At 49.7% G+C, this 16,177-nt stretch overlaps 1 protein-coding gene across 1 annotated transcript; it reads left to right on the plus strand.

Annotated features, from left to right (window-relative positions):
- The first annotated feature begins 11,187 nt into the window (after nt 1–11,187).
- PDX1 (pancreatic and duodenal homeobox 1) lies at nt 11,188–15,827 on the plus strand. The gene is made up of 2 exons (XM_057410374.1): nt 11,188–11,864; nt 15,285–15,827. The coding sequence occupies exons 1-2, from the start codon at nt 11,468–11,470 to the stop codon at nt 15,671–15,673; spliced, it is 786 nt and encodes a 261-aa protein (XP_057266357.1). The 5' UTR covers nt 11,188–11,467; the 3' UTR covers nt 15,674–15,827.
- The last annotated feature ends 350 nt before the right edge of the window (nt 15,828–16,177 follow it).

Raw genomic sequence — 16,177 nt, forward strand, 5'->3', positions numbered from 1 at the left:
TTCACTAGACTGTTTGTACTGGGTAGACCTGCTGTTTGATACGATAAATGCCATGTTAAATTGCTTCTGTTGCTGAAAACGCCTGTGCAACAGGCAGGGCACCGGCTGCAGACATGGATCAGACCCTTCTCAGGCAGCAAAGGATTTGGGTCAGCAGTCCCATTACCCAGAGGTATTTTAGCTCTAGCCTGCTCCAGTAACAGGTGATATTTGCATCCCAGAACAGGCTCTGGGTCAGCCGTTATTTTTGTATGAGCAATACTTCCTTTTTCAGCCTTGCTCTTTATTTAGAGTTAATACAGAAAAAATGTCCATCCCTTATTTGAGATTTTTATCTCCCTGCTGTCACTGAATGCTTTACAGATTATTTGACTATAACACCTCCAAGGTGACCTTCCTGTCACCTTCAAACAGGTTGCCACTTAATCACACCTCCTGTCCTCACCAATGACAGCTTTAGCCCGGCAGCCCTAGGCTCCTCATCTTAATGGCCTGAACTGAGATTTCTGAACCACTCATCAGCTGCAGCCTTGACCTCATTGTTATTAACATTAGAAACTTACTAAAAGAGTGTCTTTCAATTCATGCATCCAGGTACAGTCTTTGCTTTTCTGTACTCACTAAACACTTTGCAACACATATCTATAATCACTGATTACAGTTGCATGCAACTTGCAAAACTTGTGTTTATATGTAGGGAAAGAAAAAAGCCTCAGTTGTCTGCAAAATTAAATTTTCCAAACTTTATAGCAAGCATCTTTTCTTTGCCCATAAATAGAAGATTCACCCTGCGGTCCCAGCCATTGAAAGCTCTGTGGCAGCAGGGTGAATTTGAGCGTGGAGATGGGCAACCAAGTAGTTCCAAACATCACCATTGATTCAGCAACCAGGGACTAAGTTCATAGAGCTCACTACCCTCAGCCATGTTAGAAGCCCTATGAATATGGCTCTGGTAGTCCCTGTCAAACAGGAACCTATTCACTGGTGATTTAAAAGGTCTGCCTTTCTATTTGTGATGGTGGAGACGATTTCTCACTGATGCACTATTTCATCAGCCAACACACCAGTACAAGGGGCAGAGCCCGTGTGTTCCTGCCATGCACCAGAGAATCAGACTATGCTATACCTGAAGGAGAGCACGAGAGCTGTCTGCTTGCTGCCTGCTGTGTGGGTGCAGGGAAACATCTGTAGTTGAGAAGCAAAGGCTCAGAACACTCTTCCTCCCAAGGCCTTGGGTTGATAGTGCATCCCACAGGCAACAAGCACAAGACCTGACCTGACCAATAGCAGGAGGCTCCTCACCCAGGTTCTTTGCTTGGGAAAAACCCAACCAACCAACCAATGAACCCCCACCAACAAAAGTATCTCTTCAAGGAAGTTCATGAGCAAAGGCTGATGCATCAGCTTTCTCCAAGGACATCTTTCCAATGCAGAATGAATTTGTGCCTGGTCCTTGTGCGCGTCAGTGTTTCTCATGTCCACACAGAGGAGCTGCAGAGAAGTTTATGGAAGGAGACCTTCTCCTTGTCCAGCCACACAGATACTGCAAGTGCCAGTTCTTGGGGGTCGGGGGAATGGTCTCTGGGAGGTACCCAGGTTTCTTGGTGACTTCAGACAACCTATGAACTTCTATATTGTTTCCTGAGGCAAGAAATAGTTCTTTCTTCCCCAGCCCTGTAGACAGAAATGCTCTTTGCTTTCCTCTTTAGCTGAGACACCCTAAAGGCTGCTTGTTGCTCATATCCACCCCATCCTGCCAGGGCCACATGGGTGAGCCTGTGCTTTGAGATGTGCAGTGGCTGCCTGGCTGTGGTAGAAGGACACAGGCAAGGCCAAAGAGGCGGCACAAGGCATGTAATCGCTGTCTTCTGTCATCCTATAAGGCAGCAGCAATTCCTGGAGGAGTTCACTCCTGGCACAATGGAGACACTCAGTGCCCTTATGCTGTACACTGGGAACACACAGAGCAGTGCAGCTGACATGGGGCAGAGGTACCTCTGGCAGGTCCTGGTTCAAGAGGTGTGGCTGAGGTGGGAAACCATGGTGCAAGTGAAAGCCATTGGACGGCAAGAAGGAGAATGGGCACTTTTGCTTCGCTGAATGTGAATTTGGGCCATTCTTGCCCTTGGGGTCACAGAGCATCTAAGTCTACCCCAATAAAAAAGGTGTGAGGAGCTTGGATGAAACTATAAGGGTGTTTGCAGTGTGGCCTCACTTCCAGAAGAGATTGTTTCCTTCAACATCCCTTCAATTGCTCCCACTTGAATCCTGCAAGGGCACCAAAGCCCTGGAGGCTGCTGGCCCTGTGGCTCCAGAGGGGAAGGAAATCCTTGGAGCTGTTTCCACATCCACCCAGAGCTAATGCTTCATCTTGGGAAAAGCGTTAAATCCATCTAGGCCTTGAAAACACAGTGATATCAAATCTGAATTTAAAACAGTTTATGCACAGACCATCATAACATTTTAATGGGGAAAAAATACACAGTCGTTTCAAGCTTGAAGAGTCTAAGTAGTATGGCTTCGTATAAATGGCTGATACGTTATTTGTTTATTGAGCAATCTACTTTTTTATACTGTTTGTCAGGCTATATAATTTTAGGTGAAAGCTTTATAGCATGCTGTGCCTGCCACAAGAACTTCCTTTATATACAGGTTTCTGTTCCAATGTGTGTAGAAAAAAAGACTACTAATTGCCTTCTTACCCCCTCTTGCACTGTTACCCAGAACCTGGCTACTCCATAAATTAGACAACCATATTAATAGTACTGCTGCACAAATGAGTTGAGCACTAAAGCAGTTGATTTCATTTGACATTCACAAGAGGATCATTTAGTTTAAGGGGCTGATTTTGGCAACCATAGCACTCATTTATTCAATTTGAGGTTTCCTAACCACAGTGGTGATGAGGGGTTGTGTTCTTTTCATAGGCTTGGGGCAAGTGGCTTCCTTCCCCTGAGCTGCTGTCTGCCTTGGTCTGCTCTGGGTCTTTGGACTGTACATTACTCCAAGAGCAGGTCACCTCCTAGGCTAAGCTGATGTTGGGACCACATGGCCCTGATGGCTGTGGGACCTCTGAAAGTTTCTTTACTAAAGCATGATGTTTCATTTACTTCAGCTGCTATGAATAAATTACTGTTACCAAAGATTCTACAACACCACATAGATTTCATTGAATGTTAAAAACTTGTAGGTGTAATATAGGAGAAGAATCCTAAAGCAAAAGATCTAATGGTCATGCCTGGCTAGAAACCCAGTGGCTAGATATTGCTCTGGCGAAGCCCACCAAGTGGCATTCTAAAGCTTAAAACTCAGTCCAGCTCAAGTGTTAATCTGCACTGTGGCAGTGCAGACATCACTTGTGTCAAGTCAGGGAAGGACAGCCCAGGGCTTTTACAAGTCCAAACAAACTAAGGACAGGCAGACTGGAATTTCTTCTTCCTTCTGTCTTTCCATATTACTCCAGCTCCACTGTCTTACAATCCCCCACTGCGCTCACCATACACCCTTGGGCTATCTACCTACTTGCTAAGCACTAAGAGTCCAGGTGGTCTTCCAAGGACCAAATGCCTTGTGAATTCGTTACCAGCTGGGAGAGACTTCCCATTCGATTTTCACTCATCAAACAAGACCAATTAGTCCTCTAAATCACACCAAGTGTTTTCTGACTGCTGCTTTTTAAGCCTCCTGTTATTTCTAGAGCTTGGACCAAACACTAAGTTAATGATTACTGGGTGGAGTTTCACTGGTTATTTTGAGAAGACAGCCTTTTCCAGCCTTCTGGACACCTGAGGTAGAACATTTAATCAATGTCTTTGTCCTTGTCAGCTGATGCATTAAATCAGGTACATAAAATCGTTTCGAGCTCTGACAATGTGTTTTCCAGTGTACAGGTAAAGAGCAATAAAAACTAAGGCATCATTAAGAGAATTAAAATCTAGTCAAGCTTTCACTTAAATGTATGAATTTATATCTATGAAGTGTGTACCATCATTGCACCATAAAGATCTTTAATTTTTTTTCTGGTTTAAATCACAGCTTTTCAACTTAATTAACTTGCAAATGTTATACATATATAAATATATAAACAGAAATAGTATACAAAGACAAGGAAATAAATATATAAATAAAGGACTGAGAAACACTAGAATTAAAATTATGATGGATAAAGAGAAAGTGAAAGAGAAAGCGAAAGGGAAAGTGGGAGAAGGCAAGGAGCAAGAAAGGCGAGCAGAGGGGTATTGCAGCTAAATGGAAATATGCGAGGCTACATGGATCCTTAGCATGGCTAAATTGCACTTGAAACATATTGCAAATAGAAAAGCAAGCTAATAGATGTTACACTACACAATAAATATACAGATTATTTTGCATACACAAGAAAAACTTCATTGCAGCTGAGCAAATTAGCATTCCATATTATTTAGTTGTTTCTTCTTACCCATGTGTTTGTGAATTATTTGTGAGAAAATTCTGGTTTCTTTTCCTTCATTTTTTTAAAACATGAGATGTTCTCAAAAGTTTTTAAAGGGCAGATTTTTAACGAATATTTATTTATTTAACTATTTATAATTCAGTTCATGTTAATAACTGATTGGACATATCAACTATAGACACTTATCTCTCCCCTTGATGCATGAACACAGGTAAGGAGGTATGAGCAAGGACATTGAGCGAATAGCTTCAACTGATGCCACTGTCTACTGCTCTGGGAGATGGTATTTTGTCTCCTGCTCTCCTCCCATTCCTTCCCAGGACTCTTATTTACAACATGCTATAGACAAAGCTTAGTTAGTATAACACTGCGTTTGTTCTACTTTCACTCTTTAGGTCCTTGAGTCCAAGATTTATTAACTGCAGACTTTATTACTTCTGTGCTCAGAGGACACGGGTGTGTGTTTCCTCGAGGGCTCCTTCTTAGCACATCCTCCTGTGGACTCTTGGAGGTTCACGGCTCCTCCAGGACTGATGTGCTATCAGTTTACATAGGGAAGAAATCTGATGCCCTGGTTTTCAAATGGATTTCAATAATTGCTGAACTATGTAAATACCTTCTGAAATCCACATTACATCAGGTGGGATTAGGTTAAAAAGTCTCCACTAAGTCTTAGTGATCAGCTGAAGTGCTCAGAAGTGCTACTGAACCCACCAGTTCAGAAAAAACCTGCGTGGACTGATCTTGTGGCATTAGATTTTCATAACCAGACTCCCCAAAAGCATTCCCTTCTCCTGAGAGTCCCTCAAGCGTTTGCAGACCAGTCACCCAGGACAGAAAAGCCCTTTCTGGGGAGTTCAACCCAAGAGATTCATCAAGGTTACTTTGTCTGCTGGAGCACCCAGCAGCAAATCCCAGTTCCTGCTTCCCACCTGGGCAGAGGGTTGGTGAGAACACAGCTCCCTTCTCTCCTGGCTTCCTACACCCGTATTTCTCCCTAGGAGCAGAGACAGGGGACGGGAATAAGCTCAGGTGTATTCCTGAGACTCACCCAGAGCTGAGCTGTGCACACACGCAAACCTAGATCCTCAAATACTCTCCTCTGAAGGGTGAGCATCTCATGTGTCCTCTGCGTAAATCACCTTCCTTCTCCAAACTGCCCAGGGCTGGAAGACAGAGCGTTAGGAACATCTTCCACCTTTTCAGCTGCTGGGCTTGATGCTGTCTGCAATGCAGTGAGCTCTCCCTGAGTCCTGAGGTGCAAGGTAGGGTAGAAAGAAGCTGTAAAGCATGTAGCTGCTAAATTTTAAGATGTATCTGTGGAGCCTGTGTAATGTGCAGCAGTTCAGAGTCTGGCTAAATGCAGGCAGCTTTGCACAGGGGTTGGTCTGGAGGGACATTACTGTGGGACAAGATCCCAGCAGGACTTCTAACATACTTAAATCCAGAAAAAAAATACAGCAGTAAAGAAAACAGAGCAGGAAAAATCTGTGAAGGGTTGCTGCCTCCAGCTGTCAGCTAATCCTGTCTTCTACCTGTTTGGGATCGCCATGCACCTGTTGCTCTTGTTTTCAGAGACTTGCAGAGGCAGTGGCTCCATGCCCCCCCCCCCCCCCCGAAGCCAGCTCCAGTGTGTCACCACTTTCCAGCTTCACTTTCATAACGCTCCAAACAATTGTAAGGAAAGTTTCCCCACACCTTAGGTGAGAGGTGGAGATACAGAATGGAAAATTTCAGCTCAAACGGCTCAAGTCCGGCAAAGTTACACTGGACAAACAGGAGGGGAGGGCTATGGTGAGAACTGCCAGGTGCCACCTGCGCAGCCAGAAGCACTGACTGAGCCCAAAACACACCCTGCTATAAAGAGCCCGGGGTCTAGGTGAGAAATCAGGGAAGTGAATTCTCTCTGGCTTATATCTCTGGCCTGGGTTCCTCCCTCTATAACGATATGAATTTTTGTTGTTGGGTTTTGGGCTCTTTCCCTCCTACTCCCATCTGGTATAATAAACATGAAAATAGCTGTGTGGGGCAGACAACACATGAAATTGCTGTTTTCAGTGGAAAGGTTTTAAGGTATTTTAAAGCAATTGCTCACTTCTTCTTCCAAGGTAATGAAATTACGGTTCCCCGGTGATAAGCAATATTCCTACCAGAAAATTAAATTATGAGCATGGGGGGCAGTGAGAACAAAATTAAAAGGTGTAAAAAATAAAGTGTAAAAAGATACTACTCATACAAGTTCTTCTCCTACTCTCAGCCTTTCCCAAGACAATTTGCCTATATATTTCCTGGACAAGATCTTATTCAAAATGGCTTACATAAACATGTCTTCCTGCAGTTCAAAATGTGGCCCACACCTTTGGTGTGAAGAAGCTGATGCGTGATGGGAAGAGCAAACTGAAGTTGCCATGTGTGAATGAAGAATTGCTCAGAAACCAAGAAAGCTTCTTGCCAAAAAAACAAAGCTGATGAACCAGTGTTACTTTAAGGCAGGTGGAATAGTTCATGCTCTCGTTTTTATCGTTAGTGCTAAGAGGGAAAGACAGCTTTGTTTTCACATGGTTATTGATTATTAACTAGCTTTGTGAAAGGTTACCTTTCTGCTAGATACAGCCGGAGGGGGGGGGTGGAGTGGTGTTAAAAATCAATCCCTGAGAAAGCTCTGTTTCTCAGTCAACTTCTCCCGCTGCCAGCCCTTGCCATGGATACAGTTTCCCCGTATTGGTTTCATCATGTCTGGGACTGAAAAAGAGATTATTTTGACTACTTTAAACTCACCTTCAATACTTCTTTTCTGTCTAAATGTAGATTGCAGAAAAGTGGTTGAGCACTGAGAAGTCATCAAATATTATGCCGATATAGAAAATCAAGCCAGATTACTATAAGGAAGTGTGACTGAACTATACTCATTATTTTACACTCTAGTTAGATTGTCAGGGAGGTGGGAGGAATGATGAAACAGCCGTCAGTCATAACAAGAAATGGAACTAATTTAATAGGGGTTCACAAATTATTTGCATCAAAAGGCAAACAAAATAGTCCTGCTACCCTTCCTAGGGAAAAAAATTGTGCTATGTCCAGGTGGTTTTACATTTCACTGATCTCAGCAGCCTGCAGTGATGTCTGCCAGACACCGCTGGAGACGAAGTGGACAAGACTTTCAAAATACAGTGACTCACATTAAGCTCCTAAATTAATCATTTAAAGGTAACATCATTGAAAAAGCCATTAAATTTCAAGAAGCATGTTGTATATGCTAGTATACATTCAAAACCACGTAGATACGACATTAGGTATGTGACTTGGTTTTCCAAACGCCTGAGCTCCCAGAGTCATATTGTATTGTAAAGTTTTAGGCATTATATAATACAGAACAAGAATTAACCATGCAGACAACCTCTTCTCTGTCAGGCAAACAAGCTACAGGAATATAATCAGATCCTAACAAGTCCTTGAAACATATTTGAATCTAACACGGTAATTGAAGTATTGCAATGTGGTTATTGTGTGATCTTACTTTAGGACAGCAACAGCTGAGTGTCTGGAACCTTTGTTACTGGTGCTTGAATATCTGGATTCTTGTGCTGATGTTGAGGGTACTTACAACCAGCCTGTTCTACTTAACATTGTTGCTATCACCATCATCCTTCAATTACTGATACAGACCCATGGATTCGTTTTTGTTTAATGTCTTGGAATAACAAACTTGCTATAAAGATTTACCTTCTAAGTAGATTTTCACAGCATCTATAATTATAGCATTTAGTAGCCTCAAAAAGTCACCTCAAGGAGTAAAGTGCCATTAGAGGAAATCGGACAACACAGAGCTGGAAGTGTGAGATTTCCAGCTCCATGGATGAAGCTGGGTGATCCAAACATGGTAGCCATAAATATCCCCAGGATCTCTGAGGACTTCTACAGTCCATAAAAACTTCCTACCACACATAAAGCACAGGACCTCCAGCTGAACTGCAACATACGTCCAGCCAGATTTAAGGGTAGGGAGAAACTTCCCAACCCATTGTTAATTTATTCTGGTGTACAACATGTCCTTTGCTTTTCTGGTTTCAATGGCTAAATCTCTGTTGTACATGTATCGGTGTGAAGAAACACATTTAATCAACCGTCTTTTCTTTGCATGGTTACCTATAGACTGAGGATGGTCAAGTTTCTTGTCATCCTGAGGCTGTCAAAACCAGAGACCTGAGGAGTTAGGACAGGGGAATTCCCCAGCTGTGAGATTACAGTATGTGTGCAGCGGTTCCTGGGCTCACTATTCAAAGTGTTCAAGTGCTACTGGCCTCACAGTGACCACATATGAGCTAAAGAGGCAAGGCTGCATCTTTTAATTTCTTACATTGTCCCTACCCATTTCAAGGCTCTTCTAGTTGGAGAATCAGGACTGATTAAATGCAGGCAGGTGCAAGGTGAGCAAAAAGCAGCAATGCCTCACACAGCAGCAGAGAATCTGGGGAACCATTTACCAGAAGGTGGTGGGAGGCAAAGATTTGCATGAGGTTCCAGGGGAGACTTAAGGTGTGGAAGAATTAACGGGACTGTAACTTTCTCACGCGTCAGGAAATACCTGGAGTAGAAAATTCTGGGAGCCTGGGAGAAGATCTCGATGAGGCGTCTCATATGCACAGCTGCTGCAACTGCCAAAGATGATATGTATGGGCATCATTTAGGGAGAGAGTATGGGGTCACTGGACCTTTGCCTGGAGTCAACATAGCAGTGTCTGTAGAGCCCCATTCTTCCCATCGCTCCCACCTGCCTCTTCCATCGTTCATTTCCCACACCAAGCAGGCACTGGGGTAGGACCCACTCACAGCTCAGAAGCTTCTCCTGGGAAACCCCAGCAGTGGAGGGGCTTTGCAGCCAGACCTCGGTGACTGTATCCCGGGAGGAGAGGCAGCCCGTGGCCCCGGCTGCTGGACATTACCACGCTGGGGACTGGCTGGGGTCCCCAGTGCCGGGATACCCAGCGGGGCCCTTTTCCTGCACTGCTGCTCTCCTCTTTGTTGTTAGCACGGTAAAGCGTGCCCTTATCGCGGGCTCACGCAGGCAGAATGAAAGAGAATTAGCTCTAAATTATACGAAATTCATTTGCTTTGGAGAGGCAAGTGTTTGCTCTATTTAGAGACGTTCGTTATAGAGAGAGGACTGCATTAAGACACCGGGTAATGGTCCTCCATGGAGATGAATCAATTTGCTCTGGGTTTTATGGTCTTGCGCTTGTTTGTCCTCGCCGGTTCCCCGTGGAAAAATCGGGGCTGTAAATGCTTCGGGGGGCAGATCTCTGGAGAAAGGGTGCTGAGCTAGGGTCGGTGACCGAGGAGTCTCCTGATCAAAGTACACCCGTGCCAGCCCAGAAACCCCGGGGAGGCATCACAGGCATGCATAGAGGCGCCGAGCGAGGGGAGCACGGATAAAGTAGCTCGCCTGGCTCAGTGCACCCGCCCCGGGCACGCACAGGCTGCGAGCCCCGGGCAGGCCGTGTACCCGCCGGGCTTGCCAGGGGACGGAGAGGGAGGGCGCCGGGCCGGGAGAGCCCCGGCAGCAGCGATGTCTATCGGTAATTCCCGCTAATAAAATACTTTTTCACTATCCGCACTATAATTGGTTTACAGCCTTTTTTGTTTATTTATCCATAAGAGCTGCTGTTAAATGGCTTGAGAAAGCAATCGCTTAATGGCTCAATATTGAATCAAAGGATCAGTGTGCTTTCTAAGAGATGGGGGACCTGCGTGGGTCATTTTAAATGTAATGGACTGGGCGGGTTTATGATCCCACGGAACTTGACGCAAAAGCGAGCTACAGGGAGTCTCCTGCCCTGCCCAATCAGAGGATGCATCGCCACTGGCCAAGTCGCGCAGAGCCCGGCCGAGTTTAAGCTGGCCAAGCCGAACTGAACCGAACCGAGCCGAGCCGCTGGCATACGGGCCCGCCCCGCTGCTCCCTGCTCCCGCCATAGACTTAGCAGCGGGTGTGCCCCACGACGGCGGCGGCCGGAGCTCCGATGCCGGGGAAGGAGCCGGGAGAAGAGGCAGTGAAAGGAGAAGCGTATAGGAAGCGTGCCTGCCCCCAAACCAGCGAGAGCGGCGGCAGCGCCGGCAGCGCAGAGAGCAGGGAGGCAGGGAAATGATCTTTGTCCCTTTCGGTAGTTCTCCGCCTCCTCATAGCCTCGTCACCAAGTCAACCGGCACCAGCTCGGAGCAGATTATCTCCGAGGGTCAACACATTGCAGCCCAAACCGCGGGGAAGGCTCCCAAATTTACCCCTTGGACAAACAATCCGCTGCCTATCGCTCGCTCTGGTGATAGCATTGTGGTCCCCACCAGCCGCATCCCCCAGGCCAGGGCGGGAGCGGGCTGAAAGCCGATCGTTACCCGCACATGGGCCTCCGGCACACAGGTCCCCCCGAGGGAGGGGGCGCACTCTGCCAGCACCCTGGCTGGCACCTGTCGCACCCTGCCCGTCCCCGGACACCTCCATCCCTGCACGGGATGCTCCCGGAACCAAAAGTGCCCTGACGCCAAACCCCTTCAGGAGTCTTTTCTTCCCGAGGTTTTCCCTCCCCAAGAGGTGACCGGATGAGGGAAGGGTGGCTGGGAGAAGAGCAGCCCCTGGCCAAGCGGGCCGTGGAGGCAAAAGGGGTTTCGGGGCTACCTCTCCCGGCGAGCCCTGCACGTCGGGGCAATCCTCTCAAGACCCGAGCGGCTGGGCTTCTCACCCCAAAGGAGAGAGCGGCACCCCTTGGCGGGGTCAGGGGGTCCTGGGGCCTGCCTGGCCACTGGGAAGGGGCTTGCTGGGCCAGGGCCACCCCGGGGGCCTCTTATGGGTCGCGCCCCGCCCCGGAGGGCCGCGGGAGGGCTCACGTGGGGAGCGGCACCTATGGGGAGGCGGCGGGAGCCGGGCGGGCGGCGGGGCCCATCGGGGCGGCGAGCTGTCAAAGAGGCATCCCGGGAGCTGGGAGCGGGAGCAACCCTATGTGTCTCTAAGCTGCGAGACCCCCCGCCCCGGTCCCGCTCGCCATGAACACCGAGGAGCAGTATTACGCCTCGGCACAGCTCTATAAGGAGTCGTGCGCATTTCAGAGAGCCCCGGCACAGGATTACAGCCCCGGCCCCCCCGCCTGCCTGTACATGGGCAGGCAGCAGCAGACTCCTTACCCCAGCGCCTTAGGGGCTCTCGAGCAAGGCAGCCCGCCAGACATCTCACCTTATGAGGTGCCCCCCATCACAGAAGATGCCGGGGTCTCCCACCTTCACCACCATCACCACCACCACCATCATCTGCCTCCTCTCCACCAGGACGCGCTGCCTTTCGCAGACGGCGCGGACACGGGGGCGATAGAAGAGACCCGAGTACAGGTGCCTTTTGCCTGGATGAAGTCCACCAAATCTCACGCCTGGAAGGGACAGTGGACCGGTAAGTCCCGCCGAATCCCTCTGCCCCTATCCCGCCGCTCCTCCCTATATCCTCGCCCTCCCCTGCACCGGTCCTGATCCCGCTGCTCGGGTGTAGCGTGAAGAGGTACTGGAGGGTAACTTCCTTGGGATGCTACTGCCCCCCTGTCAGCCCTTCAAGACCCACTGCTGCCGCCGTCGGGTTGAACCCGGGGTTGGAGCCGTCCCCCGGGCCGCTCCCTGAGCTGCCCAAGCCGTCAGCAATTATTAACAGCTTATTTTTCACCAATTAACTAATTGTCCCCAAGTCGGGGCGACGTGCAAACGCTTCCCAGGCGCTGCTGCCTCTCTGAGCAGGGTGGGTCCGCGGATCAGCCTCTCCGCGGGAGCGGTGGGCTCCTCGCTGGGGCCGAGGATGGGGAGCGGGAGACACCGGCGAGATGGAGGCGACGGGAAGCGGCGGGCAGGACGGCAAAGGACACGGAGCAGCCCTGAAACTGCGGGGCAGCCACCTTGCCCCTCACCGCTGCCTCTCTGCTCTCCCCTGCGGCAGAGCCCATTTTCCTCCCAGACTCCTTGTCCCACCTTCTCCCGCTTCCCGGTGGGTTTTAGTCGTAATTGCACCTTTCCAAGTGAAAACAGAGGGCAGGGGAAACAATGCACAAACGAAACAGAGCTGCCAGCGAGGGGAAGAAACTCTATCTAGACAGAAAGTTCCGCTGCCCAACAATATTCTTGTCTCTGCCTGCACAATGTTATCGTGTCCTGCGACTTTGTCACGCCTATACGGCAAATATTATATCAATGGCTTTGTTCAAATAGACAGTTGAAAAAAGGACCGGAGTATTAAAATCACCATGAAATAATTTGGGAATTACATGGTTTAGATCGAGGGGACAGGGAGGGGGACAGGCGGCGGTCCCCTACCTGCACGGAAGCTCAACAGCCGGGAAGGGGAGAGGAATGCTGCCCCACGCTCGACTAGGCAGCAGGAACTGTGCCTGCGGAGAGAAAAATCAGATCGTTTTCCTTGGATTGAATGAATTTCTGGAATAATATATATATAAATGTATTAAAAAAGGTCGGATGGGAGAAAGCGCCAGACACCCGACCCCTTTTTCTTTGTGTCCTTACCAGATAACCAAACAATCAGCAAACTGAAACTTTTCCCCTAACACCCGAAAACTCTGCCCTGTTCTTTCCAGCTCTGCCGGGAGGTCCAGGCAAAGGCAGTCCCACAGCTCTGCGTGGTGCACGCCGGGGGTGTGCTGGCACCCGCGGCCGCTACCACCGCGGTGCGCGGGGCCCAGCGCTGTGCCGTGGCCGGTCCCGGGGGGTTCTGCAATGTAGAAATCACAGATTCTATATACTGTAAGCTCTATAGCCCAAGGATTTCAGCTTTTATGGACACCCTTGGGATGTAGGCTCTCATGGATTCTGCTGGGCTTTGTGTTGCTATTGCCGATGAAAGGCGCCCAGAGAGGACGTGGCAAACCCGGCCCGGTGCCACCCGCAGTGCCCGGCCCCTGGCTCCGCTGGACCGAGAGCTGCCGGCCGCTCCCCTAAGGCTCACCCGGTCCCACAGGCAGGACACGGCGGGAGCACGGCCCAGTGAGCTGCGGGAGCAGGTCTGCAACGGCCTTCCGATGGGCAGATCCTGGCGTTCCACCTTCCTGGTAGCACTGATTCACCTTGCCACAACAGAGCTATTTTTTTCAGATCCATGCACTTGCACAGTGTTATATTTAGAAACATTTAATGCATATATATTTATTTTAACATCGATTTAATATATATTTTAATATATTTACCAAAAAAATTATATACAGAGGCTTATATTTATAAACAATTTTCTGTATATAAACATTTCTATATCTAATTTAGATTAAACATTAGGAAGAAATTCTTCACTATGAGAGTGCTGAACCACTGGCACATGTTGACCAGAGAAGCTGTGGCTGCCCCATCTCTGGAAGTGTTCAAGGCCAGGCTGGATGGGTCTTTGAGAAACCTGATTTAGCGGAAGGTGTTCCTGCCCGTGGCAGGGGGTTAGACTAGTTCTTTAAAGCCCCTTCAAGACCAAACGAGTCTATGATTCTATATACATGCATTTAAATATATATAATATATATATACGCATAAGCTTATATACAGAGGTTTATATTTCTGTTTATAAACATTATGTACATATAAACCCGTGGGAATAGAAAGACGGGAGGCGAAGAGCCGTGTAGCTGTCTTGAAATGGCTGTTTCGATCTGGCTCTTTCAACGACTGTTTCCTACAGACGTTGTCGCCACCGAATGTCTTCCCAGGTGGGCTCCAGGCCCTGGCCATAGTGGTCGGGAATTTCAGCGCCCTCCCGGCTCCACACGTGCCCACACTTGCCGTGCCAACGGCCATTCCGCTGCTGCCGCTGTTTACAGGAAGGGAAGATCCAAGGTTTAACCAACCTGACAAAACGGAAGGGCTGCGGTCTTGCTGTCGGTCCCGGTCCCGTCCCTGCAGCCATGCCGGGGCCCTCCCCGTTGCTTCTCACGGGGGTCTCCGCAGCCGGGAAAAGGCCGAAGTTTCCGCGGGCTCAGGGCTCTTCGATGGCGATATCCTGTAAGAAACCCCCAAACTCTTGTTCCGTGAGATTCCCACCACCTTTTTGAGACTTGTGCTTACGGGTGCCCGCGGCGAGGCCCACTGGGGAGAAGCTGCCCGCTCGCCCTGCCCGGCTGCGGCACTGCCACCGGACCGCCGCTGGCCGGCTGGCTTCTCTTCCGGGTCCCGTACTGCAGGGATGAGATTTGGCTGTATTTTCTATTATTATTATTAATGTTACTATTGTCACTATTACTATTATTACTACTGTAACTATTATTATTACTCTTATTAATTTGGTTGCTTGTGTGTGTGTACAAAAGAAAGTATTTTTCTGTATTATTGTAGCTTTGGTTTTGTGCCTGGTTTTGTTCTGTGGCTGAAGTTTTTTTGGGGGGAGCGGATCCGTTTTGCTGTTGGGGAATGTGTTTATTTTAATTTTCATTTAATTTTATTTTTCCCCCTTTCTTTTCACCTTTTTCTTTTTTTCCGTTTTTGTTTTTTTTTTTCTGGCAGTTGCCAGGCCCTGGAGCTCTTTGGAGCTTTCAGCAACATGCGACTCGCGGCGCTTGAGCGTCAATCCCAGTTTGAGCGACTGCTCTTCCCTGAAAACTTCCACCAAATTACTACTAACCTCCCCCTAAATTATTATAAAAGAAAATAGCAGCAGTCGCAACTGCTTCCACCAGCACCCCCTTACTGTGCCCGGCCGGGGGCCTCCCCGAGGGCACCTCTCACCCCACTCGCTTTCCCCCGCTTGTTCTTCGCTCCGCACAGGGATGCAGGGTCGCGGCCCCGCAGACCGATGGGAGACCGGGCTGGCCGGGATTGACTGTCCCTTCTTTCTCTACAGGGGGGTCCTACGTGGTGGAGCCGGAGGAGAGCAAGCGGACGAGGACGGCGTACACCCGGGCTCAGCTTCTGGAGCTGGAGAAGGAGTTTCTCTTCAACAAGTACATCTCCAGGCCGCGGCGGGTGGAGCTAGCTGTCATGTTGAACTTGACCGAGAGGCACATCAAGATCTGGTTCCAGAACCGGCGGATGAAGTGGAAGAAGGAAGAGGACAAAAAGCGAGGGGCGGGCAACAGCAATGACCCGGAGCAAGACTGCGTGGTGTCCCCCGGGGAGCTCCAGGGCAAGGAAGATCTCCAGCCGTGCCCCGCCGGGAACCTGCCCTCGGGGGGCTCCAGGGACCCGCTCGCCCCCAACCTCGCCCCCAGAAGGCAGACGGATTCCCGGTGAGCCACGGGGAGTCCCACGCCCCTGGCTGAGGAAGAGGAGACAGGGGAGAGAGCCGGGAAGCTGGCGCCGGCTTCCCGCCGCCGTGCCGTGCCGTGCCCGACCCTCGCCCGCCTTTCCTGGGGAAACTCGATGACCCCACTCCGAAACTCCCGTCCTGAGAAAGTGCTCGGCTGTAGCGAGGAGAGGCTCGCTGCGGGCCGTGGGGCCGGAGGAGGACGCAGTCAGCCTCTGGGATGGCGGCGAGCTGGGCCCCACTTTCCCGGGGCACCCCGCGTCGCAGCGGGCCCGACGGGGCAGCTTTCCCCGGGGAAGGCGGGTCTCGGGCGGGCACCGACGGTGTGCGCAACTCTGGGTACACGGAGCTGTCTGGAAACTGGAGGAGAAGCGAGCTAACGCCGCCTTACCGCTGGCGGCTGCTCCGCCAGGGCGCGGGACCCGCCGTGCCCAGCGCTGCACAAGAGCGGCCGCAGAGCCAGGCATCCTGGGCCTCAGAGGCACCGGTTC

This window comes from Pezoporus wallicus, unplaced genomic scaffold (genome assembly GCF_028554395.1).
Source record: "Pezoporus wallicus isolate ANWC-B61680 ecotype Strahan unplaced genomic scaffold, APGP_CSIRO_Pwel_v1 contig_1876, whole genome shotgun sequence".
NCBI lineage: Eukaryota > Metazoa > Chordata > Aves > Psittaciformes > Psittacidae > Pezoporus > Pezoporus wallicus.